This window comes from Amblyomma maculatum, chromosome 6 (assembly GCF_055883805.1).
Source record: "Amblyomma maculatum isolate TAMU_Amacu chromosome 6, ASM5588380v1, whole genome shotgun sequence".
In the NCBI taxonomy this organism is placed as follows: domain Eukaryota; kingdom Metazoa; phylum Arthropoda; class Arachnida; order Ixodida; family Ixodidae; genus Amblyomma; species Amblyomma maculatum.
The window spans coordinates 53,047,945-53,066,424 of NC_139349.1; the positions used below are offsets into that span (position 1 = coordinate 53,047,945).

At 45.9% G+C, this 18,480-nt stretch overlaps 1 protein-coding gene across 6 annotated transcripts in view; it reads left to right on the forward strand.

Moving 5' to 3' along the window:
• Positions 1–18,480, forward strand: part of cic (Putative transcription factor capicua) — an 87,564-nt gene that overhangs the window by 23,101 nt on the left and 45,983 nt on the right. For all 6 annotated transcript variants that reach the window (XM_084606665.1, XM_084606666.1, XM_084606664.1 and 3 more), the window contains 3 exons: positions 4,888–5,037; positions 7,476–7,612; positions 17,861–18,046. In XM_084606665.1, coding sequence (XP_084462791.1) covers positions 4,888–5,037; positions 7,476–7,612; positions 17,861–18,046 — 473 coding nt within the window. The remainder of the gene's footprint in view (positions 1–4,887; positions 5,038–7,475; positions 7,613–17,860; positions 18,047–18,480) is intronic.

Here is an 18,480-nt window from a genome sequence, read left to right on the forward strand (position 1 = left end):
ATTTGGGCATTCAGTTTAGGACTATGAATCTTAGTGGTTCATTAAACCAGTTATTGTGCATTGTGAGTTCCAAGGGAAGCTCTTTTTGCAGAAAAATGATGGTATCGGTATGACATGTCTTGGGAATTGTGTTTTTACCTCTCAGCAGAGCTTCAGAGTTGCATATTTCTCATCTCTATTTCATATTGCTTTTAATGCTTTGCTTTTTCACATATAGCGAGCAGAGCTTATTTGTTCTGGAAGTCTTATCGTACCCTGCACATTTAATGCTTGTGGGAATTAAGGGGTAACTTTAATCTAACTTATGCTATTTTCTAAGACTGGAAGTTGTCATTGCTGTGCTTTTCGCATCTTTTTTATGGCTTAATAAAAATGTGCATGAAAGGTGGCTGTTACTGCTTGCAGGCTTTCACTCTGACGGGAGGAAATTATTTTGGGGCACCACAGGCCGAAGAGTTGAATGCACAAAACATTTTTTATCGTTTTCCATATGATTCAGTCCTGTAATTGAATGTATCAAGGCTGGTTTAGAAGAATAATTTAGCTCTGATTTCATTCTAGTTTGTTTTTTCTGCTTTCTGTCATTGGTTGAAGCAACACCATGCTTCTGCTTTTGCTGGTTTTGAGCCAGTTACAGAGAATGAATGCTGGCCATGGCATTGGTGGAACCAGTGACAAATAAGGGGGAAAAAAACAAACAAACAGGTTTATTGATTCATTAAGTTCATTTATGTGTCCCTCAAATACCCAGGGGTATTATGCAATGGAAAGCAAAGGAAAAAAACAGAAAAAATAATAAACGGCTAGTGTGTCCAATATAAGAGCAAAACTGAAGAACGGTGTGACAAGCTGGCTTTCGTACAATTGATACTTCATCATCCCGTTATAGTTATGGGCTTGAGGTGTAAACTTTGCGTCGGACAAAAGGAGAGGCTGAAGCACCTCTCTTGACTGGAGCATACCAGTCCTACATACACTTCGATTGTGCTTAGTTCAGTGAGGATTATGGCAGCGTCCAGGGGGTCTTTTTTTTTAAGGGTCTGCAGAGTAATGTGTGGGGATGAACAATAAGTTGCCAGGGTTACTATTGACTAACCAGATTCCCGTGTAATATCTGACATAGAATGTATTAAATATTTGTATTATACTAACAACCAAAGTAGGCAAGAGCACTTAATTTGGATTATTTTTATTTCTATTGTTTTAAATTGCATTTGAGGAAATATGGTTAGAATTTGATTAACGAGCTTCACTTATTGCGATTTATTTGGCACTGTATATATCCATACCATCAATCAGGTGATAGAAAAATGCTCGGAATATAACTAGCCCTTATACATAGCATTCATTGATTACGAAAAAGCATTTGACTCAGTTGAAACCTCGGTGGTGATGCAGGCATTGCGAAATCGGGGTAGACGAGCCGTACGTGAAAGGGCTGGAAGATATATATAGTGGCTGCACAGCAACCATAGTTCTGCATAAAAAAAAGTAACAAAATTCCCATAAAGAAAGGTGTTAGGCAAGGAGACACAATCTCCCCAGTACTATTCACAGCTTGCTTAGGGGAAGTATTCAGAGACTTGGAATGGGAGCAGTTAGGGATAAGGGTAGATGGAGAATACCTCGGTAATCTGCGATTTGCTGATGACATTGCCTTGCTAAGCAACTCGGGGGATTAACTGCAAATAATGATTGATGACCTAGACAGGAAAAGTAGAAAGGTAGGCTTGAAAATCAATATGCAGAAGACTAAGGTAATGTTCAACAGCCTCGGGAAGGAACAGCAGTTTACATTAGGTAGCGAAGTACTGGAAGTAGTAGGCGAATATGTCTACTTAGGACAGGTAGTAACCGCAGATCCGGACCATGAAAAGGAAATAACAAGAAGAATAAGATTGGGATGGAGCGCATTTGTCAAGCACTCGCAGATTATGACTAGCAGTTTACCGGCATCGCTCAAGAGGAAAGTATACAACAGTTGCATCTTGCCTGTACTCACCTATGGGGCTGAAACGTGGAGGCTAACCAAGAGAGTTCTACTTAAGTTGAGGACAACTCAGAGGGCTACGGAACGAAAAATGGTAGGGGTACCATTAAGAGATAGGAAGCATGCACAGTGGGTCAGAGAAATAACTCAAGTTATTGACATTCTAGTGGAAATTAAGAAGAAGAAATGGACATGGGCAGGACATGTAGTGTGAAGAGAAGATAACCGATGGTCGCTTAGGGTAACAAACTGGATTCCAAGGGAAGGAAAGCGTAGCAGGGGGCGGCAGAAAGTTAGGTGGGCGGATGAGATAAAGAAGTTCGCAGGGGTCAAGTGGATGCAACTAGCACAAAACCGGGTTAAGTGGAGAAATATGGGAGAGGCCTTCGCCTTGCAGTGGGTATAGTCAGGCTGATGATGATGATGATGATGTATTTATGTTTACTAAAAATTTACTGCGCAAATAAGACAACCACAGGGAGAAGGCACTCATACGCACGCGCTATTTATGTCTCTTACGAAATTTATATCGTATAAACAGCGTATGTTCCCATTTAGCAAATGGTTTCATTTCTGCATTGGGTGCATGGCCTGATGGCTTGAAGTCAGGGTGTCGAGACTCACCATTTTTTATGGAAGTCCTTGCCTCACTTCTACAGGCGACCAGCAAATGCGTGGTATGAGAGGGGCAGAATATTCTTTAAATACAACAAAAAGATTTTCACAATTGTTGGGTTTCTCACCATTGCACTTTGCTCAAATAATTACACCTTTCGCTAGAAGTCACACTTAGATAAAAGGCTGATTATGCATGTTTTAGTGCCTCGGTGACCCCACTTTACATATGTTACTTGGGAGGAAGCAGACTACACTCACACTTGCTGCTTGGAAATCGGCTTAAGGATTAGGGAAATCTCAGATGTAGTGGAATATTGATGGCATAAATCTCCCAGTGTCTCCAAAAATATTTGTTCTAAAAGCAACAAATTCGCTTCCGTAAACATGGGAAATGCATTAATGTAGACCTTATTATGGTTGATAGAGTATGGTTTTGCACCATTGCTCACTGCTTGTGGTGTGTACTGCTTGACTCTCGATAACAGCATCGGCAGTGTGCAGAATGCGTGCCGCCCATTAGTGCTCTTGGCGTTCACTGCGTGACTGGTGACCACAGCGTCAGCGAAAGTATGCGCCACGCTCCACCAGTCGCTGCTCACGGTGCATGCCGTGCTCCTGACAGTCATGTCATTAGTGGTGGGAGGGCGGCAGCGGCACCCACGGGTGCACTCACGGCACTTCATTTGTGGCGTGTAAGGGCACGGGGGTGCGTACCGAAATTTTGGCCTGTTGCACACAGTGCACTTTGGCACGGGGAATTTTGCCAGTTTGTACCAGGCGTGCTCATAATCATCAAGATTTTGCTCGATAAGCATTAAATAAGCAAAAGGGACTGACTGGAAGCTGAGTGCATGCATGCGGATGGCATCCTGCTTGCAGCAGGCTTGTATCACTTGAGAGGTATAGTATATATTTAGGCTTTTCATTATAAAACAGTTAGTGCAAACGTTTAGGACTGCAAAGAAACAAAGGAAAAGGAAGCATGCATAGTGCTGCGTACTATTATTTATTTATTTATTTTTTGCTCGCCGTTCTTTGTGCGAAGGAGTCCTAAGTTTGGTTTTTCTAGCGTCAAATGAAACACACACTACAAGGTAGCTAAAATGTGACCTAGACGAGGAGGGCGTACTTAAGGGAAATATTAGGACGCACTTCATTTGTTGCTAATAATACATCTAGGGTGTTTCAACTAACCTAAGCTAAGCTCTGAAAAATGGAGAGCTCTGCAAAGATTTCACTATTGCTGAATTATAGGCAGACATCTTGACTAAGTTAGCTTATATTTTAAATGTTGTGGATATGCAAATTGTTCAAGATAAATTTGCTAGCTTTTCTATTGTTACTTTTTACACAAAATTTTCAGTGCGGAGTTATAGAGTAAATTGAGAAAAGGCTATTTGAGCTGTTCCCTTCAGAGTGATATTAGCATGGTTTCTTTTCTTTTTTTAGCTTTATATAGAGCCTATGATATTTAAATATTGTCGTGTGATTGTGCTATCTTACATTGTGATGTTCGCACCCTCAAACAAGCCTGGCTTGAAAAAAATACTGCTACTTGCGGAAACTTAAGCCAGAGTAATAGTATTAGGTTGTCTAAGATGACTTGTGAACTGCACGTTTTTGCTTTTCTGCTGCTGTGTACAGCATTATGGTAAAAAAAGTGTGGCCTATAACTTTCATGTTTCTGCTGCTTGAAACAAAAAAACTTAGCTTTTTATAACAACTATATATTTTTAAAGTAAAAATGGTTACTGTATCGTACACAATCAGTTTTGCACATTACTTCTCAGCTCTTCCATTGTAGTGTTCAATTGTTTCTTTACCTTTTGTGGCTGCATAAGTATTACGCTACGTGGCATTTTATAGTGGATTGTACTTTGCTGAGAAGGTTTTTATTTTTACTTTTTTGGCTCTAAATTTATCGATTTGGCACGTTTAGATGGGCCTCACAGACAAAAAGCTCATTCGCTTTCCTCAGCGTACAAGTTATTTTAGGGTGAGTGAACAGCAGTTAGTTTGATGTGCAATATAGGTTCTGAGGCCTTGTCAGGCATTTGTTTACGCCTTTTGCCTTGGCTGTCTGCACAGGACAAAAAAGTTTAATGTATACATGCACATTCTCTGTGCCTGTTTCTGTTTAAAATGAATGAATGAGCGGCAGAGGCTGGAAGATGGCGCTTGTTGCAACAGTCAGTAAAAGAAAAAAGCCATGGCTCACATTGAAATGCCTCTCGGGATCCCATTTGATTTCTGATGTGATGTGCCATCGTACCTTTCAGGCTGGAGCGATGGCAAGCAGATTCCTGTCTTTCCATGGCACTCGCTGGTCCCTTTTCTGGGCACCCACCCGTCGCCACCCAGCAGTGCGCCGCCCACCGTGACCACAGCCCCTGTACCTCCAGATGGCAACGCTCAACAGTCCACCAGTGGTGAGGAAACACATGCTGGCAATTTCAATTTTTCAAATCCCTGTCGCATAGGGAAATTTAGGGACACCTTTAGTGAATGGCGCATTAGCCTCTGTCTGGACCTACCGCGGTGGCACAGCGGTTAGGGCGCTCAACTTTGTGCCTAAGGATGCGGGATCAAATCCTGACTGCGGCAGCCACTTTTCGATGGAGACGAAAAGCAAGGAGACCATGTGCTGTGCAATGTCAGTGCGCATTAAAGAACCCCAGGTGGTCGAACTTTTCGGAGCTCTTCCACTGCAGCATCCCTCGTAGCCTGAGTCGCTTTGGGTTACACCCCATAAACTGAACCAAACCAAATTTTTGTCTGGCTAAAGCATGCCTCTCATTGTTCACAGGTTTGAACTGAATAGTACCTGCAGACGAATAAGCATATATATGCTTTAAAACATCATATTTTGCTGCTAAAAGCTGTTTCTAGGCTTATAGTAAGCATGTTAAATGCAAATAACACATGATAGGTTTGTGTGGTTGATGTACTTTGTGCCTGCGTCGACTTGTTAGATTTTGTTTCCATGCATTAACCAAATTTATTTGATATCAGCCTCGGGTGACTGTCTCCTTCTCCATGTAGCAAGCACATCACCACCAGAGAGACACATAATGAAATGAAGTCCACTGTCTGAAACTGACACTAAGTTTACCTGTCTGATGGCTGGATTGGTATACTTTTCACTGAGGGTCAATTGAAGAGTCCAGGTTTTTCGCTGAGAGTAAAGCAAAGTTTATTATTGACAATGGAAGCTCATAGAGCATTGTGAGCTACCCACTTACTAGGCTAACTAGGTTTGTTCAACACCTTTTTGCTAGTTAAAGAGCTTTGAGATTGGAAAAAGGAAAAGGTACGTACCTTGAGTGCGGGCTCTCGAGAGTAGGGGTCAGATAAAAAGTTGTTTTGCTGTTGCAGCCAGTAATAACTGCTATTGTTTTCTTCAAAAGGTAATTTAAAGGGGGTTTTCACTCAGAAAGGCACAATTTTTAATTGGAGTAAAGCATGAGCTAGGTAAAAGACCAGAACTAAAAATTGAGTCATTACCTCGTGAATTTATGTGCAGATGTGGGACCTAGTGACCCTCACGTAACATTACTATCCATATTCAACTGAAACATGAAACCTTTAAAAGAAGAGGCCTGCTTTATTGTTTCTTGGACGTTTTCACACGCCTGATTGTGGCTCTGAAAAATCGTTTTGGTGGTCATGAAATTCGTTTGAGACGTTTGGCACCTTGCTAGCAAAAATGTGCCGGAATAAATTTTTGTAAATGCATTACAAACTTTTAAACATGTTATGGCCAGCTTTGCAATATTTCTCAATTTCAGTTGCCTTCTCAGGTGCATGCAAGAAACATTCACGTGTGTAGGAGAGTGGTGTGCATAGTCGTGCCTCGTTAACATGACTCTTGTTACGGACGACTGACTTTATGGGCAGTATGCTTGGGAACCAAAGTGTCCATATTAACGAGACATTGCTGTATTTTGAGGATTACTGAACTCTACATCTGAACAATCACTGTCTGGCTGACATCTCAGTTTTGTAGTATTGTGCACCTAATATTCAAAGAACTCACCGTATTGGCTGAGTAAGCTTGGTTAGTGAGCCGGAGTACCTGGTTTCGAACTTGGCCCTGGCGGCTACTTTCTGATGGATGTGAAATTCAAAAGGTGCCCGTGTGCTCTGGGATGTCAATGAATAGAGGTTAAATATCCCCAGGTGGTTGAAATTAATGCAGAGTCCTACACTTCAGTATTTCTCATAGGCTGAGTCAGTTGGTAATGTTAAACCTTACATATCATCTAATGTTTAAATATAGATTTTTTTCTTTTTTTTTTTTCAAAGCTGTAGAACGTGGTCAGTGTTAGAACTGGTGTCTTTTATTGAATAGAAAGATGAAAAGCACTGAGTGAGTGCTTTTTCCTTCTCCCTCTAGTTAGTTTTTTATGTGAAAGTACTACGAATGCAATTATGGCAGAAACTATTTGGCATCTCCGGTGTCGGCATCTGCGTGGAGAAGCCTCCACGTTCCAATTTAACAAGTGCTGCTCAAGGGGGTTTTCATATTGCCACTTAATGCTCCACTTGGAGCAGAGGGAAAGGCCAGCCTAAGAATGACTCAGAAAAATTTACGGAGAAATTACAAATAGAAATGGAATAACACTATCACTAGAATTAGTATTAGTTTGACGAGTGCAAGAAAAAAAATTACTTGGCATCAGTCCATTTGATTGCCCTGAAATAGTTGAAAGGGAGAGCATGGTGAATGGTTTGTGGCCATGTGCTTAGCACAGGGAAAGGCTCCACTGGTGCGGGTTTGAATAAGAACTTCGGCACTTTAATTATTTGCCAGTGCTAGGGCTGTTTTATAAACTAATACCTGTCGTCTGGCTAAATTGTGTCGCAGGGAACGATCAGGAAGAAGGGGACGACGATGTGTTCGACACCACTGATTCACCCACGGCCATCGTTGTCCCTTCAGCGAAACGGAGAACACAGTCGCTTGGCGCACTTCCAAAGGAGGACCCAAAGAGTCCCCGCAAGGTGCACCATTTCTGTGTGAATTGCCTGCAGGGGGGGTAATGTGCATGCATGTACTTGTGGCGCCATCTGCCAGCACTTGTGCTTTTCATGCTGAACACTATGCAGTGCCAAATCTGCTCGACCGCACCTTTCCGTCATGGTCTAGTAGAATGTGAGAATTAGCCTGGTTTTGTTGCAGCTCATCATTACGAGCAGTCTTGAAGCATGGTTACTTCTAGCACAGCCAAACAGTCATCATTTTGCATGACTCACTTTCAGTAGCCTCAGAATTTTAAAGGTTGACTTAAAGGCTTACTGAGCAGGGCCTGGAAATTTTAAATAAAAAAACAAGCCTAATGTTTTTATTGGGTATTGCAGATAGTCTCGACGAAATACCAGTGATGTGCACGCGGGAAAGTAGGAAATGGAAATCAGTTTTCTGCTTTTGCTTTCGGAAAGCCAACCTCCCCATTCTCTACTCTGCCCCGTCGGACCGTGGATATGACGTGCCAACTGAGACGGCATCCATTGACCCATCTGGGTGAAGCACATTGCGGGCTCATGCAATGCTTCCACCAAAATAGGAGGAGGAAGGGAATTTCGCTTGCGGAGGCTAGTCGACCAGGCAGGAAAGGGAACCTTTTCAGAGACGGAAGGGAAAAAGAAGAGCATGGTACTGCAGATCGATTTTGAGGACTCTGACTCCGCTATTTATGAGCCGCTGAAAAAAATCTTTGCGTTCGCTCGTGTAGAAGGTGACACCTCTCAACAACCAGGTTAGAACGCATATTCGACCAGAGGGTGGTCGGGGCCCTTCCAGTTTGGAGCTATATTGTGTGAAGCAGTTGTCTTGCATGTCAAGGGTATCATCGACCACATGCCGCTGCAAAGGAGACAGCAACCCACACTATTACAAGCGTGTGAAATAAACAGAATTTAGCCTAATATTTTCAAATTTTTCTATATCTTGGTGCCGTGTAAACCTTGTGTAGGTTGAGTGAAAATATAGGTTGACCCCCTCTTACCTTGAAATGAGAAATAGAAAAATGAAAACCATCATAAATTTCTAAAACGCATTATATACAATATCAACGTCATCCCCCAATCACCGGAACTGCGATCCAGTTCCAAACTTTCAGCAGCGTCGTCTGTGTTGCTAGCCACCACTCACGGTGTGTCTTCTCTGTCATATACCGTATTTACTCGCATAATGATCGCACTCGCGTAATGATCGCACCCCTGATTTTATAGGTCAAAATTCCATTTTTTAAATTCCCCGCTTAATCATCGCACCCCGAACATGGAGCCGCCTGGTGGTTGATCTGCAGTCATCCTGCAGCGAATGCATTTCGACGAGTTCCCAACCTAGTCTAGTAACGTTGGAGTTCCCATGATTCCATGCTTTGCGGCGTTCGCCATTTTGCAATTCGGCAGCGTCGTAGCGTGCTTTGTGTTTTTGTGCGAGTTTACGCCATTTCACCATGGGGCGGTATGCCAGTTACACCGCCGCGTTCAAGCTCAAGGCTGTCGACTATGCACTGGAGCATGGCAACCGCGCTGCTGGTAGGCATTTCGGCGTGGACGAAATGAGGATACGCTATTGGAAGAAGCAGCGCGAGAAGCTGATGGCTACGAACAAGACACGGCGGGCTTTCCGTGGACCCAAAACGGTCAAGTTCCCTCGTGTTGAGGAGGCGGTCCTAGAATACGTGAGGGACCTGCTCAAGGATGGTTGTGCAGTGTCATTAGAAATGATACAGGCGCAGGTGCGCACAACTGCCAGGAAGCTGGGAATCGCCGCAAAGGATTTCCGCGCTAGCTCCGGTTGGACGACTCGCTTTATGCGACGGAATGGACTTTCCCTGAGGTGGCGGACGTCGTTGTGCCAGCGGCTCCCAGCCGCGTATGAAAGCAAAGTGATAGACTTCCATCACTTCGTCACTAGGCTTCGCGAAAAATGCAGTTACCTCATGTCGCAAATTGGAAACGCCGATCAAACTCCACTGACGTTCGACATGCCCCGGAATACAACTGTGAACGAGAAGGGTGCTCGGAGTGTCCTCGTGAAGACGTCTGGCGCAGAAAAACAGCGATGCACAGTCATGCTTGCTGTGACGGCCGACGGGCGGAAGCTGCCACCATACGTGATCTTCAAATGAAAGACTATTCCGAAGGGAAACTTTCCCCGTGGCATCCATATACGTGCACAGATGAAAGGGTGGATGACTGCAGACCTGATGGTCTACTGGATCAAGACTGTTTAGGGAAGAAGACCAGGAGCATTTCTGCTTTCCTCGCTTCTGGTTTTGGACAGTTTTAGGGGTCACCTTGTGGACAGCGTGCGTGCCAAGCTGAAAGAGCTGCGCACGGACATTGCAGTCATTCCTGGCGGCCTGACTTCGCTGCTGCAGCCTCTCGACGTGTCTTTGAACAAACCGTTCAAGGACAACGTTCGACGACTTTATGCTGAGTGGATGGCGATGGGCCAGCATGATTTGACACCGAGCGGAAAGATTAGAAGGCCATCCGTGGAGATGCTGTGCTCGTGGATCACAGAAGCGTGGAGCAGTATCCCCGACGAGGTAGTGGCTAAGAGTTTTAAGAAGACAGGCATATCTAACGCTTTGGATGGAACGGAAGATGACTTCCTGTGGGATTGTGAAGATGCTCCCAGCGACGACACAGCCGTTTCCGATGAGTCGTGCAGCAGTGAAAGCGAGGATGGCGAGGATTCAGACTTTGATTAGAGTACTGACGAAAAAAAATAAATGGGCATTGTGCACTCCATGTGATGCTTAATGTGTGTGTTTATTGCGAAGGTAAGCCTTACTCAGCTTTTATTTTTGGTTGTAATCCAGATATATGTTCTAAGACGTCTGACCTGCAACTTGTTTGCATTTTCGGTGCTCAAAAATTTTTTGTAGAAAATTTACCCCGCGTAATGATCGCACCCCGAAATTTGCGTCAGTATTTAAAAAAAAAAAAGTGCGATCATTATGCGAGTAAATACGGTACTGCAGGCCTGCAGCAGCACTGACGCAGCTGAGCACACCGAGTACAGTCGAGTCCACTTATATCACTAAGTGCCACGAAAATTCTATTGTTATAACCGATAACTGTTATACAGTCGAGCCCGCTTATAACGAACCTGAGCGTCACGCGGCGTCCGTTCGTTATATCCCGAAGTTCGTAGTAACTGGACCACAAACTAAAAAAGAGAAGAAAAAAAAAGTTGGCGGTCAAAATACGAATTTTATTTCTTAGCAAAAAAGTCTGTGATACTCGTCTGTTTCTGCAGTGCAGATGCGATGAGCGCGGTCTCCAGTTTATTTAAAGCACTAGCGTGCTCTTCGCCGAGTCCCTTGGCATAGACAAGTTGTCTGAGGCCCTCTATATAGCCCATTGCTACAGATGTGCTTACGGGTGCTGGCTCAGACGTTTCATCTTCATCTGATTCTTCCGCGTCGCTCTCGGCCCGCACTTCAGAAACGATGCCTTCGTCCGTGCACGGTTCCGCAATATCCGCGTCTTCATCCACAGAAATAAAATCCTGCCAACCAATGCCAGGGCCTCCCATGTCGGAGTCGACGACGCGCTGCCACAAATCGCCGCCGGAATCATCATCGGAGGCATCAGGCCCGACGTCCGGTACTGCGTCGATGAAGCCGGCCTTGCGGAAACAGTTTCGCACGCAAGCGGTCGTCACCTCCGCCCAGGCCGCCTTCACCATCTCAAGGGCTGAATACAATGAAACTCGGAGCGGCAAGTTAGCGGCCGGACGGTCAACGGCGATAAGCAAGCGCTGCACAATGCGGCGCCTATACTATGCCTTAAAGGAGCGTATTATGCCCAAATCAAGAGGCTGCACTTTAGAAGTGGTATTGGGCGGCAGGAAAAGTACAGTCACTGCCGTCAGAGACGTTTGCACGTGGTGCGCTGAGCAATTGTCGAGCAACAGTAGCACGCGCCTGCTTTGCCTCTGCATGTCGCGGTCAAACTCACCCAGCCACTCTGCGAATAAATCCCTTGTCATCCAGGACTTAGTATTGTGCCTGTAGCGCACGGGTACATGGTTCCGAAAGCAACGTGGCTTCTTGGATTTTCCAATTACAAACGGCATGCGCCGGTCGCTGCCATTCATATTAGTGCACAGAAGAACTGTAACGCGCACTTTACTGCGATGTAGTGACGCATACCCTCGGTCCTTACATAGATCCTCCTCCTACAGCGACTCTCGAGACCCTACCAATAGTTACCAGCATTCAAGACCTCGCACAAGCACCCCCTAACCCTTCAGGATATACCATATACACTGATTCAATACAAGCTATACGCGCCATTCACACGGGTCACATTCCTGAAGAACTACACGGTGATCTACACAGAGCTCTTACCAAACTACGTCCTCACACTGTAACACTGAGGTGGATTCCTGGTCACGCTGGAATCCCAGGCAATGAGGTAGTGCATCGCCTCGCCCGCGAACTTCAACACCGGGCGCCTGGGATTCCCTGGCCTTATCCACCAACGTGGGACGCTACTCTTCACTACAAAAAAGAAATCAACGTTCACTACGACAACATTAGAGAAACTCTCCGTACACTTCCTCTTCCTGATAAATCTCTCACTACCACGCAAATCCGCATTCTTAGACGCATACAACTAAATACACTGCTTACTCCTGCCCGATCTTTTCTATACAGAATCATACATTCCCCTGCATGCCCAAATTGCCCAGAACACTATGCAAACTTGGAGCATTGCATCTTTTCATGCCCTGTCGTCCTCCAATCTCCTCACTTTCCACACCCTCCTCCCCCAACGTGGCGGGCTTGGTTAGCCTCTGACCTGCTGCAAGATCAGTTGGCCTTGGTGACCCTGGCCCAGGACATTCTTAACGCTTAGTGTAATGCGTTAAATAAAGTTGCTTACTCCTCCTCCTTACTGTGTTTACCGCCAGCGCATGACTCCTCTTTCATGGAGTGCGTCTTGTCTGGAAGCATCTGATAAAATAATGCAGTTTCATCTGCGTTATACACATCCTGCTCCGCGTAGCTTGCAATAATGGCTTGGTTTGTCACCGACAATCGATTTAAAAACAATCCCATGCCGCACTTTGAACCGATGTAGCCAGCCATTGCCTGGGCAGAAGTCGGGAAAATCTAGTAGGAATGCGAAGTCTTTGGCTTTGCCCAGCATCATTGGTCCACTTATCGGAATGTTGCGAGCCCGTGCGTCGACGAACCACTTCAGCAGCGCATCCTCTACGTCCGCATAGGTGGCCTTCCGCAGGTGCTTTCTCTCCGCTGTGTTGGCGTCGGAGCTGGCGATCTTTTCCTTATTCTTCAGAATTGTCGAGATGGTTGATTTCGACACGTACTTCTTCACCAGCTCGCAATTTTTAGCACCTTGAGACAGTTCTGTCACAATTGCTCGCTTCGTTGCCATGTCCAGCGCTTTTCGTTTTGTGACTGCTGGAGGCAGGCAATTCCCGTCCGCCATCCCGAATTATACGACTCAGGTCCGACAGACGAAGCGCTCACACCACACACACGAAAATGACAACAAAGCACCGCAACTGACGGAGCACGTGCGCACGTGCGACAATCACGCGAGGCAAGCGAGGAAGTGCCTAAGGAATGGAACGGAACGGAACGGACACATAGCGGGGCATGATATGCAGCGGGGAGAGCAATGAGAGGCATCCCTGAGCGTCAGTGCTGCCACCTGTTGGCTCCTACCGTAGTTGCTTTCAACCGCCCATGGCCTCCGAGATTACCTCCGCAAATCTCGGAGGCCACGAACCGTCACCGCCATACTGAATGCAGCGGCGCGCGCCGCTGCGCATTCAGTCCGCCCGTGCAAACAGTACAACCGCTAGCGTATGGAGAGGCCTGCCTCCTGGCGCCCCGCGCCCCTGGCACGGCCGCTCAATGGAACAGCCAGGAAACGAAACGACGAAACTTCGAAGACTATGCCGGCGGCCGGCGCCGTGGAGACAGGCAAAGACGAGGAGCACTGTAACGAGTGAATGGCGAGAGGAGAGGGGAGCGGAGTTGCGAGGAGGGGCGGCAGCGTGGCAGCGCGCGTCGGCGAGCAAAGGGCAGCTCGCTTGCGAGGAGGATTGCGAAAACAGACCAAAAGGGATGGGAGCCATCGTTATCTCGTATCGGGGCGCAGGGTTTACGCCGTCCGTTCGCTGTAACCGATCGGCAGCGCTCGTGGACGTTCGTTATACGTGCGATCTTGTGCCATTGAAGTAATGTATATTTTGGCGGTTGCTCCGGTCTCGTTCCTTATAAGCGAAAGTTCGTCTTAAGTGGGGCCGTTATAAGTGGGCTCGACTGTAAATGGTTTGCATGAAAAAAACATCACGGACGGCAAGTGACATGCGAGATCCGTCGATTCATTGTTTTGGTGGCCCCGAAAGGGGCTTTGTAAAAAATACGAAAAGGTTGCAGTGGCCGCCTCTCACCTTGAGAAATCCCGAAGTAACGCTGGGGTGAAGAGAGAGAGAGGCAAAACTTTTATTTAAAAGCAGAGGAGGTTGGGGCACGCAGGCCCCTGGGGTGAAATCACCACAAGCATCTCGCCACGTACAGTACATCTCACTGGCTTGCACGAGAAAACCCCATGTTCGTTAGCCTTGCTTGCCTCACGTGAAGCTTGCCGACATCCTTACTCCATGGCATCCAAGTACCCCACGTAGTGCAGCGGGAGGTCCCTCTCGAAAAGGAAACCCCGGAGGGACTGAATCAACTGCAGGGCAGCCTGCCCTACCGCATCATCGCTGCCGTACTGTCAGTGTCGTCGTCACTATCCGATCGAAGCACGTTTGCGACGATAGCCTCATCGGTGAGAAGTTCTGAAGTTACTTATGCGTCGTCCGCATGCAGAAACTCTTCGAGTCGTGAAGCATCCTCACTGACTGCGGACCAACGTTCTGGCATCACTTCGTCGGTGGGAACTTCGCAGGCTTCGTTCGAGTCGCTCCTGCCTCAGAAAAAGCATGTCTCCTAAAGCAGTTCCGCACCATAGAAGCGCCAACTTCGGACCACGCACCAAATATAAACTGCACGGCCATCAGCAGATTGATCTTCAAGTCTGGTTGCTCCCTGCTTCTTTCAAATGAGACTATTCAAACGAGACAGAGAAACCACGTGGCCAGGAACGACTCCAACGCAATCAACTTGTACAAACAACCAAATCTGTTGGCAGAACTGCGCAGAATGAGGGGTGAGTGAACAGATCAGCGCTGTCAGCGAGTTGATGAAGTCCATTCGCGTTTTGGAAGGTGGCGTGGCATAGAGCTATGGGTGCTGCCCATTTGTGTTTGGAGGGGTGGAAGGGCACGGGTGGGAGAAAGATGCTCCAGGTGGCTGGCAATGCGGAGAAGACCAGAAAACTGGTTCTATTGTATGAGCGCAGAGGGGAGGGTTGAGTGGCTGGAATTTTTCTTTTCTTTTTTTTTTTTTTTTTTTGCTCTTTTCTTTTCAAGGATTTCCCATTCCACTACTTTTTGTCACGAACACTCAAGAGCCAGACTTCATTGTTATAACCGATAATGCCGCATGGGGCATTGAAGTAAGCAGGTTTTTTTTACCATAGAAAACATATAAAGGTGGACAGTGCAGCAGCTTTTCATTGTTGTAACCGATGTATTATTAAAACCTATGCTATTTGAGAGGCAGCACCCTCTACAAGTTACATCAAGCAAATTGCTTATGCCACACTTTTTTCTCTTCTTTTTTCTTTCGAAATGAAAATTTTTTGTAGCACACATAAAAGGGACAAGACAGGCGCTACCTTGTTCCCCTTATGTGTTGTGCTAAATGAGAGACACTTTTAGTTAGGGGTATGTAGCAAAGTGTGTACATATCACTCACTGCATTGCGTGCACTGCAACCGTTGCGAACACAACACCTTTATTTGGCTGTGCCACAGCGTGCCACAAGCGGTGTGCACAGTGGCGCCATCTGCTGACAATAATTCAAAGCCCACTTGCGCTGGTTTGAAAACAACAAAAAAAACTTTCAACTGTAATTACTGATGAGAAGAATAGTCACACTGTCCACCTTTTTTTATTATAAGGAGGAAAATTACACAAAGTGAGGAAAATGAAACCCTCAAGCCAAAGCGACAAGAACACATACAGGCAGATAAATTAAGGAAAAATGAGGGTGCTCGTTATAATACATGAAATAAGGAAGCCAACAGTTGGCGAGGCCAAGGAAAGCATTGCGAATTGTACTTTGTCTTTTCTTTTTTTAATTTTTACTTCGGTAATCACATAAATTAGTAATGTAATCTGTTTAGGGGAAAGATAATTAACACAAAGTAGAAGGAAAAACAACATGCCGATGGTGGGAACCGAACCCACGACCTCCGAATATCGCGTCTGGTGCTCTTCCAACTGAGCTACATCAGCCGCTGTCGCGCCTGCTACTTTCTTGGTTATTAATGTTGTCTTTATACGAACCTTGAGAGTGTTTACCAGCGCCACCCTCAGCCATGGCGGTGGATGTAAGCTTACAGATAGGCCTAGGAGCTTGAAATTCGTGAAGGTATCTAGAAAACCAGGAATATTTGTAGCTTATACCATGTTATGCGGGCGAGAGTGAGTGTAATAGAAGAGAACGCCGCTATTTAGAGTGGGCTATCGCATCAGAGAAAGCAATGGCGAGATGTATTTGTTCCGAAGCAGGTGGCCAGCACGCTGCAATGTTTTCAACATATTCCGCAACGCCCGAAGAAACGGGTGTAGGCCGGGATTTGATGCGTGCGTGCATGCGCCCGCAAGACAAGACACGTTACATACGGATCTGCGCATGCACATTCGTTACCTGCATTGTCACTGCGTACGCCCAACTAAATGTGTTAAAGGATTCCCCTTCGTAAACATGAACCAAGTAGCTCTGAAACAAACATTGCCACACTTGAATGCCTTTTTGTATCATGGTGTCTGGCAAACAAGGCAAAGCCATCAACATTAGGGTTCATTGTAGCCCAATTTAAGAGACTAACACAAGCAAGTTCTTTCAGAACATCAATGCCCAGCTGCAGACGATTGCGAGTGGAGGCCTTTGCAGGCAGTCCGTCACAGTCTTCAAGTTGTCGCCAGATTACTCCTCACTCATCTTACTCCTGCCGCATTCTGTCCTTGAAGGGCATGTTGAGAACAGTGTCAAGTGTCTTTGAAAGGTGGAAGCCAATGAGGTCCTCCTTAGCTTTGCTAAGTGCACGTTTTACTGCTTTGGTTGGGTGACCATGAAATGCGTCCAGAACCAGATGCATGCTCAGATGACGCAGCAGTGTGCCTGGCTGGCAAATCCCTACTACACGGATCCATTCAGTCGTTCATCTGTATGCACAACACCTGACAGGAAGGCTTCCTTTGGCATTGTCTTCCTTTCGAAACATCAAAGGGGGTGCTGGCGTTTCGCCATCAGCTGTGAAAGCAAGCATGACAGTGAAGTGTGAGTGCTCACTTCCTTTCGACAGAAATTTCAATTCTTTGGTGCCGCGTTCATTAACTGTGAACGACAAAGGCATGTCTAGCTGTGGTGGGGTCTCTTTAGCATTTGCAACTTGTTCCGGCACATAGTCGGGTTCCTCTCGAAGCCGAATTGCAAACCACTGGAAGCTGGTGAGCTTAGCATCGAACTACTCTGGCAGCCAGCTTCTGAAATATCGCCATGGGTCGGCAAAGGGAAATTTGGCGCGTCATCAAGTAGTGCTCCCATGACTCTGGCGTGCTGCTCTCGGTGTTGTAGTTCTGCTTAACTCCAAACTGTCGCACTTTTTTTTTCTTTTTTTTTCTTTCTTGAAAGCCGGTGTAAACTGTCTCCATGTGCCACTATTCATGGCTAATGAGGAATCATTCACTAAGTTGAATGGAACAGCACGTAAGTAAGGATATGCAGTGACTGAAAAAAAACAAAAGAAGAAGAAGAAGATATTCTAGCAAGTGCAGGATGTCGATATGGCTTCGGCCATCTGTTTGCAAGCAGGCGTGCCACATGTTGCCAGGCTGTGACTCACACTTTGCTAGAGACCGCTGTATAAGATGAGCGACTTTCAAAGAAAAAAAAACAACCTGGCTTGTGTGGTTCCTTGTGTGGTTCCAATCTGATGCGTTGTGCAGCACCTTTTACTGCATCCTGGAGATGGGCATGGTGTTTGCTGATGAGTTCCTATTTATGGCTAAACAGTCATTGTCCCAAAGTAAATCATTAGCATGCAGCTCATTGTGGTGTCGTTCTCACCCAGGCCAAGGAGAAGGAGCACATCCGGCGACCCATGAATGCTTTCATGATCTTCAGCAAGCGGCACAGAGCACTGGTGCACAAGCGGCACCCCAACCAAGACAACCGAACGGTCAGCAAAATCCTCGGCGAATGGTGGTACGCGCTGAACCCCTCCGAGAAGCAGCAGTACCACGACCTAGCGTTCAAGGTGTGGCTATGAGGCTGCTTTTCACCACCCACCTGATTGCATGCTCTTTTGACAGCTTGTACACGCTGATGTTTGCTATTGTGAGCTTTTCTTCCTTGGTTTGCAGATTAGGTGAGAAACATGTTAAATGAGCAATTGTGAATAGTGAATTATCAATTCAAAGTGAATACAAAGCGAAGTTATTTTGTTCAAATATAGTTTTGAAGCGAAGCGAATATTTAGGTAATGTTACACAGTACGTAATCAAAGTGAGCTAAGTGTCTCAAGCCCTTACCTTGAGATTCTGTATATGCTGCTGATTTTAAATGTAAAAGGTGCAGACTTATTGCTCGAACATATTAATCGAAACTTGCGCACTTAGTCATGCGTCCCACAGCTTTGAGTGTATAGGTGTGACAAATTTCGGCCACGTTGCATTTCACGGCTGCCATGTT